The 17,826-nt window shown below is 38.7% G+C and overlaps 1 protein-coding gene across 1 annotated transcript in view; it reads left to right on the top strand.

Moving 5' to 3' along the window:
• Positions 1-2,552: 2,552 nt before the first annotated feature.
• The window catches only part of LOC129503595 (NADH dehydrogenase [ubiquinone] 1 subunit C1, mitochondrial-like), a 30,189-nt gene continuing 14,915 nt past the window's right edge, over positions 2,553-17,826 (top strand). The window contains exon 1 of the mRNA XM_055315770.1: positions 2,553-2,619. Within this exon, the coding sequence (XP_055171745.1) occupies positions 2,609-2,619 (11 nt within the window). The 5' untranslated portion in view covers positions 2,553-2,608. The remainder of the gene's footprint in view (positions 2,620-17,826) is intronic.

The raw sequence follows: 17,826 nt of genomic DNA, 5'->3' as shown, positions 1-17,826 counted from the left end.
ACTCAGGTGCCTATGTGCCTCCCTCCCCCAGAAAGACTACATTCTCAATCTCATTTGCAGCTGGTTGTGGCAGTGCTATTAAGTTATGCCAGTGAGATATAAGTAGAAGTAGTTAAGTGGAGTTTCTAGAAAATATCTTTAAAAAAGGCTTACTCAGAATACCAATCTTTTTCCCTCCACTTTTCTTCTGGGATAAAATACAATATGAATAAAGTACCTTAGGCTTTAGGAGCTCTTCAGCCACTATGAATGATTCACTGATGTTGATACTAGAAGCCATGTCCTAAGGAAAATGGAGCAGAAAAAGATGGAAGGAACTCAGGTCCCATATGATCCTGAAGTGCCATATTAGCCCTTGACCACCCACCTTCAGACTTATTTTTCATAAAAGAAAAGTAAGCCCTTAGTGGTTAAGCCACCGTAATTTGGTATTTTTAGTTATATCCAGCTGCATCTAATTCTGATTAATAATGCCATGTAATAATGCTAAATACAAAAAGCAAGTTGCTACTGAGAAACTGGTATTAATATCAGAAGGATATAAACTCAAATGCTTATGGGTGATTAGTGGGTGATACAGAAAAGCAAACTAGTGGAAGTATACATAGTAGGGAATGGAGAGGACCATGTTAAATTGGAAAGTATCAGTAATATTTTGCCACGTAGGCATGTAGAGCCAGATCTTTCAGTTTTTCATATTAAATTTTCCCCAATATTTTGCAAACAAAATATTTTCTTTGCTGTATCTAGACTGTAGGCCACCAGTTTGTGACCTTTGATTTGTAGTGTGATCTAATATTTGGAAAAATACCAAAAAAAGCGAATAAGAGAGGAGGAAGGCCCTATGGTTAACACAAAATGAGCAAACCTTTTGGAATCTCTAAAAGTAAGAAAGAGAGCTTAATTCAAGCCCAAGTTAGGATAGCTGCCCAGGAAACACGATCTTCACAGGAAAGACAGTGCCTGGGAGAATGAACAATTTTTAACAGAGTTAAATACTTTTCACATCTTGTAAAAGCTCAAGAGATTATAGATTCGCATATAGGGAAGAATCACAAATTTTATCATAAAGGAATGCACCTAGTGGGAGCTTTGATGGATATCTCAAGGACAAGATGGTCTTCTGTTAGGCTACTCATTCACAAAGCAGATATACAATGGATGCATGGTGGCCATAAATGAGGCTTTGGGTTTGAAGGAAGTTTATGTATTATCATGCTGAGTTAGAAAGTTAAAATGGCTTCCCCTGTATATTATTAGGACTCATCACTATATATTTCTTACTCCCCCCTTTTCTGTGGTTTTGCTTTCTGTAGTGTCAGTTACCCAGGGACAGCCGTAGTCTGCAAGCAGATGAAGCTCCTAAGGTAGCTTCAAAGGTCAGTGGTAGCCTAACAATACATCAGAACACCTGTGTCATTCACCCACTTCATCTCATCACGTAGGCATTTTTATCACACCACATCATCACAAGACAATAAGATATCTTGAGAGAGAGACAATAATTACATAACTTTTATTACAGTGTATTGTTATAATTGTTCTATTTTATTGTTAGTCATTGTTGACCTCTGACTGTGCCTAATTTATAAATTAAACTTTATCATCGGCATGAATAGGACAAACATATAGAAGGATCAGTACTACCCACAGTTTTGGGAATCCACCAGGAGTCTTTGAATTTATCGCCCAAAGATGGGGGCGGGAAACCTGATCTCTATGGTATAAGCATAGAGATGTTACAGAAGATTGCACCTGAAACAATAGAAACCTAAGAGGGATGAGATTGAAGAGCAAGCTTATTAACTTTTTCCTTTAACTCTGTATTTTCTGTCTTGTTATAATGGATACATATTAATTTTGTAATTTAAAAAGTCTAATAAAAAAGGAAAATTGCTGAAGTTAGACTGAAATTCCAATGCAAATGCCACAACATACTCCTAGAAAGCTTTCAGGATAATCCAGTCAGAGAAAGTTCAATTTGTCTTAGAAACAAGTAATTGATTTAAGTATATCTCAACTAGAAAACTAGAAAATAAAAAAAAAGAAAACTAGAAAATACAGATTTGAGAGGGAAAACACAGATGTTGTAGGTTACAGTGATTTTTTGTTAGGTGTAGATGAACTGGACGTCACATATAAACATATACACTTGATAACTGGAGAAAAAAATGTTCCAGGAAATTATTTTCTTCATTATCTTGAATTATTTTGATTATTTTCTAAATGAAAGATAAAAAGAAGTACCTTCCTAGTTCTTTAAAATTACATCATGGCCCAATGTGTACATTGCATTTAGTTTAAGACATTATGCTATTTTATTAAAGCTAGTTCTAGTTTTTGAGCAATTCAAATTCCTAAATATTTGTTGCTTTTTTTTTTCTGCTTGTCTCTCAGGCATTACAATGCTCTTGAAAACACATATTTAAAAATGTTGGGGCTTCTTATTCAAATCTAAAACTTCATTTGGTTCCAGTTTGATGAGAAGAAACCAAATTGTGAATACATTTTTTTCAGACACATTTATTTTCATCCTTTGGTAAATCTGACAACCTGTGACAGTTCTCACATTTCTGGAACAAGTTTACAATTACAGAAGAACCTAATAATGGCAATATGGTAAGTTATAAATCATTTAATTTGGGGGGGTTTGTCCAAAATGAAGTTATCAAACTTTCTCCTTGAGCTTTCTTCCCCCTACCCCAAACCACCCTGACGTATACCATGTACCATTGCAGCATTTATGCCTAGGGAATTATGATTCTTAAATAGTAGTCCACTGCTCTAAAGTCAAGTCAGTGTTTTATTCATAGAATAATAATTTTACCTGAGAGGTTTGGTATACCTCCCCAGTTTGGCAAATGAGGAAACTGGAGCACAGAATTAAGGGAATTACTTAAGATCTCACAACAAACTGGTACTATCTCCACTTAAATATATCTCTAGAGATTCATAGTGATGAAAGCTATATTGAAAATCCAAACAATTATAGTGTAATATAACAAATTCAATGATGCTATAAAATCTTGGTATACAGACTGTGGAAGGAGCCTCAGTGTCCATCGGAAGATGAATGGATAAAGAAGCTGTGGTCTATGGATACAATGGAATATTACTCAGCCATTAGAAACAACAAATACCCACCATTTGCTTCAACGTGGATGGAACTGGAGGGTATTACACTGAGTGAAATAAGTCAATTGGAGAAGGCCAAACATTATATGGTCTCATTCATTTGGGGAATATAAAAAATAGTGAAAGGGAATAAAGGGGAAAGGAGAAAAAATGAGTGGGAAATATCAGAGAGGGAGACAGAACATGAGAGACTCCTAACTCTGGGAAACGAAAAAGGGGTGGTGGAAAGGAAGGTGGGCAGGGTGTGGGGGTGACTGGGTGACAGGCACTGAGGGGGGCACTTGATGGAATGAGCACTGGGTGTTATGCTATATGTTGGCAAATTGAACTCCAATAAAAAATATGTATATTAAAAAAAATCTTGGGATAATTTCCAGTGGGTCAAGACACTTATGGTGGTACATAAGAGAAACCAAACTCAAATCAGCTCAAAAATAAAAATGAATTTTGTCTTTAGAATGAGCATGTTTCAAATAAGTGTGAATACCAAGAGGTAAGTGGATTCAGGTATAGCTGGATGCAAAGCTAAAAAATATCAGAATTAACCTCTTTTTTCTTTTGGCTTTACCTGCCACTGTGCTGGCTTCATTCTCGGGCAGCTTTAGCTACACAGTGGCAAAAAATGGCTTATGTTCTAACAGTTCATCAACAGCAGGGCAGAGAGTATGTCTTTCTCAATGGCCCCAACAAAGGAACTGGGAGTGATTCTCATTGGCTGGTTTGGATTAGGTGTCCTTCTTCGTCACTTTACTGTGACTAGTTGGCTAAGCCTGGGTCACATACTCTACCCCTTCCCTACCAATCCCACCAAAAGAAGCACATGGATAGAAAGTGGAGGAGGCGTAGTCACACAGGGGAAAAAGTATTTATTATCCAAAGAGAAGTAATGAATATAAGGCAAGCAAAACCAAAGTCCATTAAATTTACATTGAATTGTAAACTGATAAATGAAGCACTAACTTCTTGCTTAGTGGTTGGGGTTTTGTGGCATTTCATTTAAAAAATATTACCAACCATCTAGAATAAGAAACTATAAAACCAGAAAAAAAAAAACACAGAAATACTGAAAAATACTGTTGAGTTTGAAAAAAAAAGGATGCATGGCATGTATATTGTCAGTCTGTAAATGAACACAAAGCCAATTGAAAAATTAAAATGTTGGACATCTTCTAAGCATTACATTAATTTAGATGCTTAATTATTCCCTCAATCCTGCACTAGGAAAGCAATCATTAGGTTTTCACAGTAGCATTTGTTTATTTTGGTTTCCATTTCACCTCTAATGCTGATGAGCTTCTGCTAACTTCACTTAATAGTATTCCATTGGAAGGCATATAATTATTCAGTTTATAAAGAGTAATGGCCTCATACACAGCTAATTTTTATCATAGTGTAACTAGAACTCTGCTCACTCATTTATCCATTCGTTCATTTGCTCATGTGCCAGTTATGAACCAGGAACAAGGCTGGACACTAAGATTAAAGAGATGACTAATTTGCAGCCTCACCCCTTGATGAAGTCAAAGTGCAGTAAGGGAAACAGCTATATAAAAGCTAAAGTACACCACGAGAAAGGGATTTGCATAGGACTTTAGAGGAGGACCCACAACTAACACAGCTGAGAGACCAGGCAAGGCTTCAAAGAAGAAGACAGAGGGCATTCTTTCCAGAGTAAAGCAGAGGCAGATGACAGCAGTTTTGGACAGAATGACACATGCAGTGACACAAGAGCTTAAAAGAACTGTGGGAGTTTCAGAAATGGGATATAATTGTGGCTACGGTATAGGCTGTGTACAGAGTAAGAGTCAATGTGAATGACTTTGTACATTAAGTTTGGACTTTATCTTGCAGTTCCAAAACCTTGGTACCCACACTAGGATCCAGCTGACAGTAAAGAGCCATCTGGAGAGCTTGTTAAAAAAAATACAGATCGCTCAGGCACTACTTCTGGAAATTTGGGTCCGGGAAGAATCTGTGTTTTAAAGAAAGCTTTCTGTATGATTCTGGAACACATCCAAGTTTGAAGACCACTGTGTATAGACAATGGGGATCCTTCAGGGGAAACTGGGGAGAATAACATGTTTTGGAAAGATAGCTCCTTGCCAGTGGAAAGTTGCAGTAAAGCAGGTCAAAACAGGAGATGGAGAGACCTGATAGGAGACCATTGTAACAGAACAAATTAAGAAACGGCTAGCACCCACACTGTAGCAGAGGCAGTGGGAGTGCAGAGGAGGTGCACGCTCAGAGATATTTCTGAGAAATGTAACCCACAGGACTAAATGATCTGTTTGATGTGGGAAGTGGTGTGCGTGGGGGTGGGTTGGAATCTAGTTTGTGAGGGGTGCCCTTGAGAACAGGGAGTTTAAGCAGGAGGCGTGGCTGTGTGTACAGCAGTGTGATGTTGGCTCGAGGTGGGAGACCAGGCTGGAGTTTGCCGTGGGCAGGAGGCCAAGGCTTGGGACTGGGCCATCCAAGATCCAGAGGCTCAGATCTAAGTTTGAAAATTTGTTGACGATCTTCATCCAGGGATACCTCCCTTCTTTGTGCCATATGGGGTCCCTGCTAGTAGTTGCCCCCAAAGAGTCACTGGCATGCAAAATAAATAATAGGATAGAAAATATAAGGCTAACTGGAAAGCACATGCTTTCATTCTGTTCATTGATTAAATCATTCCTTTTTTGTTTGTTCCCCATTATTTTTGCCTTCCTTATTGCGGATAAGTGCCTTCTGGGTACTGAAGAGGAACATCCTACTTACAGGGTTTCAAATTGACAGAAAACTCAAATAGTTACAACTTTTCTTTATAATCTGCTCTCATGAGAAAAAGCAATGACAAGTAAGCAAGTTAATATCAGCAATTCCCAAGCAGATGTGGGAATTAACTTCAGATAATCAAAAACTGTAAAATGGCAAAGATATCAGCGAAAATTGAGAAAAGTATTTTTCTAGATTCTAATGCCTACATTTCAAACTGGTTATTTGTACTAAATTTTTACATAGAGGTATGGAGTTGTACCTCTCTAAGCCTATTTAACCCTTTGTTACTTTCCAGTGTGTGTAAATGTTCTTGATATAGCCTGATAGTCATGAAAATATGTAAGTTCCTATTTCCCCTGATCTCCAAGAAGATATTTTGTGCTTTTCTACTTAGAACTTACCATATGGATGTGCTAGGTCCTTGCCCTTCTCTTTCTCTGTCTGCACTGAAGGAAGTTGGTTCCTACTAACTCCATTTGCTAGATTCAGTTGCCTATGCCCCCAAAGAAATTTGGACGATGAAAGGTAAAAAGACAAAGTAGGAGAACTGGCAGAGGAAGAGGAAAAACCAAGGTATTTTTCCTCCTTTGATTCAGGGAGTTTCTCCCACAGCAGCTGCGCTCTAAAATTCCCATTCCAGGCCCAGCCAGGATCAATAGCTCCAGGGCTCTGTTAACCCTAGGGATGGAAAGGAGAGGCTTCCTGCTATGACTGTTTGCTGGGGTGCCTATCCTTCCCCAATTTGGCTTTCCAGTCCTTCCAATGCCTTTGTAACTAATTCCTGGTGTTAAATTCCCTCAACTGAACTACCTCCCTTGGGCTCTGATTTCTAGTTGGGCCCCATCTCATACACTGAGGTCACAATACCTAGAAAGTGGTTGAGCAAAGAACAAAATGTTCATCATCACAGAAGAATTTATGTAGGTACCACAACGCTCACATCCCAAAATTTCCAGCAGAGATATAAAAAAAAAACTAATGAATGTGGTTGAAAATATATAATACAATGGAAAGTTATTTCATTTTTTTTTAAGTCACTTTCATTTAGTTCTCTTCGTTCATTAGTAATCTCCCATCAATAGTGAAACCGTAGGGAATGGAGCAGAGTGAACAAAAAGAATCATGCCCACGCTGAGCCCAAAATAATTCCAAGTAGATTTGCCTGCACAAAAGAAAGAAAGGGGTAATCAGCACTTAGGGTAGGTAACAAGACGCATTTAGCGCTGTTACTGCTAAATAACAATGAAGACCTCTGTGAAATCCCCAGCAGCTTTCTCCCCAGACACTCTTTTCTCTCTCTGCATTAATTTGACCTTCCCATGACACAAAAGCAGTCAAGCTTAATTGGATGGGAGATTCTAAGATAGTGGTCAGTGGCCTAAAAGCCCTGGGGGTTGAGCCATCCTTTGAAATAGGTTTTGAAATCAGATTTTGTGCTCTTTGCAAGGTTGAGGCTGTGGTTTCACCAGCTTGGGCAGGATTCAGTTCATAATATCAAGCTTCCAAGCAAATCCGTTTCTGGTTTTGTTGAGATGAAGCCCAGCTGGAAGCCACATAAGGGACTAGTTTTATTCTCCAAGGAGCAATGGGCCATGTGTTAGTTTCCTGGGACTGCTGTAGCCAAGTACACAAACCAGGGGGGAGGAAGGGAGCTTAAACAACAGAAATTTACTGTCTCACAGCTCTGGAGGCTGCAAGTCCAAGACCAAGCTGTGGGCAGGGTGGCTCCCTTCTGAGGGCCGCGGGGGAATGTGTTCTGTGCCTCTCTCCTCACTTTTGGTGGCTTGCTGGCGATCTTCTGTGTCCCTTGGTTTGCAGAAATATCATCCTTGTCCCTTCCTAGCATTCTCCTCGTGTGTGCAGGTCCATCTCTACCCAAATTTCCCTCTAATAGGGACATAAGTCACTTTGGATTAGTGCTTACTCTGATGATCTCATTTTAACTTGATTACCTCTGCACACGACCGTATCTGTAAATAAAGTCATATTCTAAGGTACTAGGTGTTAAGATGTCAGCAAATCTTGTTGAGAGGAATCCAATTCAACCCCTAACTCATCACGTACCCAGATTAGATCATTATCTCTTGCTGAACTTTTCTTCCCACACCCACCTACCCATTTCTTTCCACCACAGCCTTCTGGCAGAAGTTAGTGGTCAGGAGCCCATTTGGTAAACTCATTCACACTGAAGCATAATTCATTAGAATTGCTTTTGTGTACTCATACGGTATAACAGTCCAAAAGGATATGAAGCAGCAATAAGAAACCAATAAAGTTCAATATATTGTCCCTCCTGGAAATATGTACCTTTTATCAAATCACAAGGAATCATACCCATTTTTCACTGTAATGTGAATGGTAGCAACACTTGGGATTATAAGTAAAAACTTGGCTAAGCAGCTCTTGGTCTTCATTGGAATTAACATAAAAATGGCATTTTCTTGATGGCAAAATAAGGTTAAATACCATGTTGTGGATACAATGATATGGACTTGTAATTTCTTACTGAAGATTACTATAAACTTCTTCTTTAACACTAACAGAAAACATAAACACTGCTGAAGGAACTGTAAACTTGGTAGATACTGACACATTATTTATTTCATAAGTGGTACAAAATCTACAAAATTGGGAAGATATTTGAGCCCCTGAAACCAGAATGGCTTTCTTTTAAGTCTGTGCGCTCCTATAATGCCTCTACCCATGCAAAAGCCATGTTTTCACTCAATGAAAGATTTGATTTTTTAAACTGAAAAATGTGGGATATGATGGCACAGCTATCACATTTAAGAAAAACTTAAACTGACACTAAGAACTAAAAGGTAAGGTAGGAAAACATCATGTGTTGTGCTCTGAAAGAAGCTGATTCTTAATTTTCACATTCAGGATCGATCTTCTATAGTCTCTGCCAACATGGAATTAGCAAATATGGAGCCATCGTTCCTAAGGGAAACACAGGGTAAGGTACCTGTGAGGCTCAGGTCACATTTTTGTCAACCCAATACAAAACTTTGTTTTATATGTGTTTCTATCTAAAGGCACATTCCTTAATATACATTGTTGATTAGTGAATATCGAGCTCATGGCCAACAACACTATAACTCCTTCCTGAATGAAGCTTATCTGTTTTTTTTCTCCTTCAGGGACATTACAGCCTTCTTGCACTTAGGAACAGTAAGCAGCATTTCAGCACTCTGCTTGGGGCCATTTTAAATGGCAAAGTTAACAACGAAAACACAAAAATGTGAAAAATTAGCACTAGATAAACCACAAAAGGGATATTTATTTACAGTATCAGATCCAAAACAAGAAGGCAAAGTATCTCCACGCTGGACCTTAGCTGGGAACATGCACTATCAGCAACTCAAATATTTTGTCGCTCTGTTCATACCTAGGAATGACCATGAGAGTGTCTTGAGTATTGATTTTGGGGGTTATAAAAATTTTTTTTAGTGAGTAAGAGAATCCCCAAACATGGGAGTCATGGACAGTGAGGCCCTTTAATCTGGCTTGCATTACCCATAAATTAAAAAAAAAAAAAGACTCTATTTGTCTAATAAAATAGTTATTTAAATTTGAGGTTCATATTTGTAATGTGAGACTTTGTAATGTGGTGGATAAGTATAATTAATATTCAAGCCCTATTACTGATTCTCTAAGTGACCTTGGGCAAAAAGGCTGGATTTCTGTGGGCCCTGTGGGCCAAGGCGTCTTATTCCTTAGCTGATAGGCTGCGACTAGAGTTAAAGACGTGTGTATGTATACACATCCATACATTCATATGGAAATAAATACAGATACTTTTTAAAGCTGTCTTAGAATTCTAATACACACAGCAATGCTCATCTTTAAACATGTTTACCATCAGGAAAACATATACGAAATAGTACCCTGTATTAGTATAGATGGAGAACAGTAATGTGATGGGAGATGTTTCGCTGTATTTCTTATGGTGTTTGAACCGTGAAAACCTATTAACTATTTAAAAAATTAAACTGTATAAAGAAGAAAGAGAAGAAGAATTAGACTTTAAAAAGAAGGAAGGGAAAAAAAGAGAAAGAAGAAGAGAAGGAGGAAGAGGAGAAAAACGGAGGAGGAAATAGTGAAGAAGCTATTATGTTGAATTACACAAAATTGCTGATTTTTAATGACTCTGACCTACCAAAATGTCTGTTGCTTGCATTCAATCTAATATTAACATCCTCATTTTAATGATAAGGAACTCAAGGTTTCCAAAAGCCGAGTAACTGCCCAGTGGCGCACACAGCTTCAGGAGACTCTTGACCTGAACAGAGACCTGTTCCCACTGAGCAGTGTGTACGAATTTCAGGCCATAAAAATAAATGTACAAGGACTGTTTAACTCTCTTTTTCCTATATGTGACCTTAAATGCCACCAAGTGATAGTGATATGATATCAGTTGAATCAGGATTTTCTCCTCTCACCACTTCCCACTCACTCCCTAGGATTGTGCTAGCACCAGACTCAGGGGCTCTGGTACTCTCCCAGTCATTCCTTCTGCTTTCTGCTCCTTATTGGCAGGGGAAGAGATCTCTGGGATCCCACTGCCTGTACGTTGGCCTGGGGGGCACATGGCCCCTCTGCTCTCAGGAAGTATACGTCACAGACCACTCCTTCTGAAACCACCACTGGCTTCCTTACTGGCTCTGCTGGATCCAGACCCTTACTAGGCTTAAGAAACAGAAAAGTCTGGCTCTGACCCATTGTACACAACCCAAGCCCTGAGTCCTTCAAGTCACTGGCTTTGAAATTTCAAAAGCTTTATCTTACCTTCAACAGACTCTTCCCTTTTTTTTTTCAGACTTCTCTTAAACTCTTTCTTACTTGTAGTTTCAAAGTCTATTTTTCTAACTAAAAACAAACAAAAAAAATCAAGAGTTTGTGTTTTCTTTCATTCTTTTCTCGAGGCAATAAAGGCAAAAGAATTAGGAGCCTAAAGGGTGAGTGTCAGGGAAGGGATAGGGTAATAAGAAAGAATGAATGGGAAAAGAGGAAAACATAATTATCAAAATACCATCCTGCCACATCTATGTGTTATTCTTCTTTCAACACAACTTCTCAGGTAGTTCTCAAACACGAAAAAGGGGCACCTGAGTGGCTTAGTTGGTTAAGCATTCGACTATTTTTCAGTTCAGGTCATGATTTCAGGGTCATGAGATCAAGCCCCGCATAGAGCTCTGTGCTGGGTATGGAGCCTGCTTAAGATTCTCTCTGTCCCTTGCCTTCTGCCCCTACCTCTGCTCTGCTCTCTAATTAAATAAGTCCAAGAATTGTCTAAGAAAGTTACACAGACCCTTCTTTATTTGAAGAATACTAGTCTGGACCCATGGAAATGGGTTAACCCATATTGTTACAGCAGTTTTCATTTGTGACCATGTCCATATTAAAACAAGAACTTGCCAACTTAACTAAACAGAAGGGAATTTTTTAGGCAAATAAAACCCAAATTTACTTTCCAACCGAGGGTTGAATAGCAACCTGGCACTGATTAAATAGGAAAACCCATTGTGGCTGCAGCTCTGTGGCCCTTTTGCTTTGCCTGTGAAGTAGTTCTTTTAGACACAGATGGGGTGCTGGGCCATTATCTAAGCAAGAATTTGCATAAAATGAAATCCATCAACATGATATGACAAATCAGAGAGGAGAGTCAAGCAAATGCAATTTAGGCGTTATGCTGCATCTAAATCACAGAAGAGAAGAATGAGGCAAACAGTGCAATCAGAGGCATTAAGCTCTCTTGTAGAAGGAACAGCAAAATATACTATATATTTCAAATTGTAGTGGGAACTTGGAGTTTTAAAGAGATAGGGATAGGGAAAAAGGAAGAAAGAGAAGTGTAGAATAGAAGAAAGAAGGCACAATATGCACTCAGAATCACAGGGAAAAGTATTTAACCAGACACTTCGAAGAAGCAAAGAAGGAACAGCAAAAAAACCTGCATTTCTCTGACAGTGAGAGATGTAAAGTTGGAGAGGAAAAGAATGAGAAGCAGCGGGGGAGGATTTGACAGGGCACTAAGAAATTTAATGGAAGAAGAGTGAATATTTACAAGGGATAAAATAAAAATTGATTTTTTAAGTAAAAATATTTCACGGTACAAAGTCCCTAGGCATGCCATTAATGTTTAATTGAGATCATACAACTTTATCGCACTCACTATGTATTTTTCTAAAAATAGTTTAAAAGGCGCTACCCAATCTTCTAGGCCACAGTTCAGAAAACAGTTATGGAGTATCATATAGTCCCAGTGAGTTTCTTCTCCTGAAGGCTAATTCTGTTCTCTACCTGCCAAACTGAGAAAAGAAACATGCCAAGGAGCAACTGTTAAATCTGCTCTAGTTCCTGAAGGAGAGGCAAACATAACGTTTCAAGTTTCTCTTAGAAAGATTTCTCCCTGGGGCGTCTGGGTGGCTTAGTAGTTGAACATCTGCTTTCAGCTCCCTGGGTCCTGGGATCGAGTCCCACATCAGGCTCCTTGCATGGAGCCTGCTTCTCCCTCTGCCTGTGTCTCTGTCTCTCTATGTGTCTCTCATGAATAAATAAATAAAATCATAAAAAAGAGAAAAGTTTCTCCTTGCACAAACTACCTCTAATAATTGTGGGGTGCTTTATGCTTTTAGAACACTTTCAGAGGACCTCATTTGAATTTCAGTGAATTCTGTCATAAAAGGCATTTCCTATATCACGTGTTTTTACATACTGCTTTTCCACTATCAAAACCAATAAAACATTAGACCTGGTTAATTCATTAGTTTCTTATACTCTAAATACTCTCAACCTTTCACTGTTTTCACTCAATTTTTCCTTTTTCTTTCCTTCTGACTACAGTTTTTTTTATGCCTCTGGTCAGTTCTGTTGATGCTTCAAATTTCTAGTCTTTCACTTAGCAAAGTAACACACAAAACCTACAAGGCTTTAGAAAAAGTTCACAAATATCATAGCCAACTGCTCGGCCATTTATTAGTGCTCTGAGAGCCACTGTGGCCTTTTGAGGTAGTGGAAGGGCATCAGGGACTATCTATTAAAGTTTTAAAGCCAGGCTAGACCTGACTTTGAACCCTGGATTTACCGCTCAATAGCTAAGTGACATCCTACATAAAGTGGTGATATCCCCTTGATATCATTTATAAGGTTTCTAAGTGCACCACAATTCCTGCCATATAGTAGACATTGAATGAATATTCCTTCCTCTCCCTTACCTCTCCCTGTGTGTTGAATTGCTGAGTCACACACAGTTTACGTGACAACGGCTGGGGTTTGATCTTCCTGACAGAAGTAGAGGTGTAACTCAAACCTCAGTGTAACCGTGTGTGCTGCTGAACTCTGACCAGCCAGTTATTTTTGTGAAACCAGGGCATCTGCTGACACTCAAGGGGATGACATAATCTCCTTCGGGCAGGTCATGAGGCACCTGCATACCATTCTGAAATAGCCCAAATGCATTGCATAATTCCAAAGAAAACCATGCTAATTAGCCCCGTAACTACACAGCAAATGCAGATACCACCAGCCAAACAACATCACTCAGACCTTCTAACTTGTTAATATGGGACAGATACTGTTTAAGTTTTGGGGTCTAGAAGACCTACCCCCTTTCTCCTTTCTTTTTTTTTTTTTTTAAGATTTCATTTATTTATTCATAAGAGACACAGAGAGAGAGAGAGTCAGAGACATAAGCAGAGGAAAAAGCAGGCTCCCGGCTGGGGAGCCCCATAAGGGACTCGATCCCAGGATAGTGGGATCACTCTTTGAGCTTAAGGCAGACACTCAACCACTGAGCCGCCCCGGCGTTCCCCTTTCTCCTTTCCTAAATCTCATCTGTGAGGGGTTCCTACACCTCTGCCTCAGTCTGGACCAAATTCCCTTCTTTCCCACTACAGCACTTAATCTTAGGTCTCTCATAGTCTTATTTTTTCTTAGCACATAAGAAAAATTAGTGTTCGCCTTTGTGGAAAAAATTTGACCTTTTTTCCCCTATAGAAGAAAGTAGAAGAAAGCCCCCGTGAACATAACACAACAGGTGTTGATTCTCTGCATAAACAGGAGAACAAAGCTGGGAGAACTGAACTATAAAAGGTAGGAAGAAGTTGCTTTGACAGTGCAACTGACCTCTGAGACAGTGGCTCAGTTTCCCAGAGGACGCAGTATATATATATTGGCCAAATACTGCACAAGCTACCAGAAATAAGAAGATAAATAGAACACGGTACTTGTCCTAAGGACTTCAAAGCCTAGTGGGGAAGGACAGATGAAGCACACAGTAACACATCACGATTGCGACAGATGCTAGAAAAGACTCAAAGTGAAAGTATTCTAGGGTCGTCGACAGGGGTAGTCAACTGTGATGGGGGGAGCATAGAGGGGGAAGAGTGGGGACAAGAGACTTCATACAAAGGGTAATACTGATACTAATTAGGATCACCGTGTTGGTTCTAGCCAGCAGTTATTTTTGTGAAAATGAAAACATTACAGCTTATTGATATTTCTGGTCTGTCCTAATTCTTGTATTTTTTATTAAGGAGCTTTTCACTTTATTCATAAATTTATATTTTAGAAATATATATATATATGTGTGTCTATGTGTCTGTGTGTGCTTTATATATTGTATGGATATGCATATATGTGTTTGTACATACGTGTCTTAAAAATATTGTGCTCTCTTTTATGACTCTTGCTTGCTCCAATTTCTCTAACATACGTTAAAAGTATTTACATATGCTCGAACTGATGCTTCTCCATTGTAGATATTAATGGTGATTTCTTCTAAATAAGTTGAAATTGGAGTCAGTATGCATATATATGTATGTGTACCCCTATTCACAGTAATCCCCCCAAAAACTTCCTTCTTTTCTTTTTAAAACTTGCATCTTTGTTTTCTGTTCTGTATTTTCTTCACCATGTTTGTTGTCAGTATCATCCAGCCTGTAACTCAGCAACATGCCTCAGGATTCCTTACAAGAAATACCCGGAGAGGCTCAGTATTGTGATCTGAGCATGCAGCCTCTGTTCCTGCTTTCACACCTGCATGGATGCTGCAACTTCCAAATAGGTGTGCACTTTGCAAAGTGTCACTGTCTTTAGTGTGAGGAGATGCCCTACATCCCTCATTGTTCTCTTGATAGGTCTCAAGAGTTTTCCTGTTGATAGTATATTTGCTGGAGCTTTCAGTTTCGACCTGTCGAAAGCTGTTTCCCTTGATCTCTCTCTCTGAGTCACACTGACCTAAGGAGAAGGGATTTATCATGTTCACATTTTAATAGAGAGAGAGCTTGAAGTAGTATAACCTGATAAGTATTCCTTAAGTGGACCAAAGACTACTTTCTCTACAGCGGAGTAAGCCCTCCCTTGCTGCTGTTACTTCATTCCATACCCACCCCTGGGGAGTGGGGCAGCCTGAGTTGAAGCTTACCTCACAGCTCCCTATTCTATAGGCCATAAAAGCACTTTGCAAACTCTAATACATTATGCAAACATACTCTATTATTGTGATTACATTAGAAACAGCAGCCCATTAAAGACTGTCTTTTATTGTAGATCACACCTACCCCTTATTCCTTTATCACCATTTACATGAACTGCTTTGGAACTAAGTTGTCTTATTTTTCCTTGGAGTCATTAAGAGGATACCCAGGTGACTGCAGAGGACCCAAAGAAGACTTCAACTTTTCAGGAATATTTCTTTATGAAAACATATGATGAACATTAATTCTGGATACATTATATTTTCATATCATCTGCATTTTTTCTGCATTTATACTTGTCTTCAAAATAAAAAATGTAAAATACCCTTGACCAGAACTGCATATGTACTCAAACATACACAACTAATGTCCAAGATCAGGGACCCAATTCTGCTAAATCAACTGGCTTCTAACTCTGCCACATTTACCTTTCTCCTTCTAAAAATACCCATTTCCTAATTTTTCTTAGTATCCCCTCCCCTATTTATGGTGGGAATACCAGCTGTGCTTATAGGAGCATATTTAAAATAGGCAGCTGGAAATAAGGTGCTAGATGCAGACATTAAGAAGACTAAATTGGGGTTCCTAGCTGACTTTAGTCATTGGAGCACGTGACTCTTGATCTTGGGGTTGTGAGCTCAAGCCCTACACTGGGCCTAGAGCCTACTTTAAAAAATAAAACAAAACAAAATAAAATAAATAATTAAATAAACAGATGTTAAAAAAAACAAGAAGGGTAGATCTAATAACAAACTGTGTTAATGCAAGCATGAGATTTTAATACTGGCATATCGAATAGTATATTATATTAGGATTAAAACCAGGTAAATATTGCATACATACTGTGTGTGTGTGTGTGTGTGTGTGTAGAGGAAGTTGGATAAAATTATGAAGGAATCTGAAGAATCAAAGCCTTATTGTACAGGAGTTATAGGTGGCTTAAAAAAATCCCTTGTAGGGATGCCTGGATGGCTCAGTTGGTTAAGGGTCTGACTCTTGATTTTGGCTCAGGTCATGATCTCAGAGTCCTAAAATGGAGCCCTACATGGAGCGTCCCCCTCCGCCATAGAACCCCCCACCATGGAACCCTGCATTGAGCCTCTTGGGTGGGTTCTTTGCCAGCCAGCCGGAAGTCTGCTTAAGATTCTTTCTTCCTCTCCCTCTGCCCCTCTTCCCCTAAAATAAATAAATAAATCTTTTAAAAAATCCTTTTAACAATTTTAAATTTGTTTAGTAATAAAGAAACATGAATGTCCTTATATTTATACCTTTATGGCATTGAGTTTTCCTTTCTCTCCCTTTCTTTTAACTTTGTACCTTGTTCTGTGACAGTTGCTTCTGCTTTTCTGGCATGTGCTCAAGTGTTCAAATGCTAGATGGTATGCTTCTTCTGTTATACATTCTAGCTATAATGGATGATTTCTTCTGCAGAAGCTGAAAATGGGGTCAGTACACAGATCCCTGGCCCTTCCTTAAATTTTGTGTCTCTGAAGTGTGATCTGTACTGTTAAGCACCATAAAAATAAGTCTTGCCTCATGTTCCCTGGCACTCCCTTGCTACCCACTCAGGGTGTGCAGTGAGAAAACTCTGCTAGGAAATGTCCTCTTCAATGTCAGCTCTTCGTTTCATTCATGGATCGCCCAAACTTATGTCTGCATTGGTGCAAAATTAAAAATCACTTTCCCAATTCTCTCCTTTGGTATATCCCATAACCCCTCTTAAGTCACCAAACTATTCCTTTTTACTCTTTTGTGGTATACTTTGTCCCTTGTGAGTCATGCTCTGGGAAATTTCTCCTTGCTTAGCAATAAAATATGACCAAAAATCTGAGAATTTAGAATTACTGGTGCTTCCCAATTCCCAGCAGTTTCCATGTTATTTTTGCAAATGTCCCTGTTAATATAAAATGTGTATATGTGTATACAATATATATGGATGCCAAAGTTTGTGTCAAAAATATAAAATCATGTGTTAGAATGACAAACACTGAGTTAATGAGACAGATTTTGAAACAATGATAAGCACTGAGGTGGAAGAGAAATAGGGGCAGTATTAGTATAGGGGCCCTCAATGAGTTGGTAATGTTTACTCTTTTAAAAAAGGGGAAGAAACTATGTTACAATGTTAAGATCTGATAAAGCTGAAAGGTGAATCTGTCTTCTCTGTATCTATGCTTGTGTTCCCAAATTAGTCTCTATTTTGCCTATGTGCATGAACTATTTCACAATTTTAATAAAAATGTCATTAAAATTTTTTATTACATTGTGCCGGTCATTTAATCTTCTTTACTGATATGTTACAGAAAACATCAATAAGAGAATTTTGGAAGGGGAGGGGACTCATACAAAATAAAGAGTTGAGAGATGTAGGTGATAGTTACTAGAACAGTAAACAAGGGTACGTATGTTGAGAAAGGTACAGAGAGGAAGTAAAGCAAGGGCATTACCTATA

Source organism: Nyctereutes procyonoides, unplaced genomic scaffold, assembly GCF_905146905.1.
Source record: "Nyctereutes procyonoides isolate TBG_1078 unplaced genomic scaffold, NYPRO_anot_genome, whole genome shotgun sequence".
Taxonomy (NCBI): Eukaryota; Metazoa; Chordata; class Mammalia; order Carnivora; family Canidae; genus Nyctereutes; species Nyctereutes procyonoides.
Note: the sequence above shows the minus strand (reverse complement) of the source record. Positions and strands in the feature narration are given on the sequence as shown.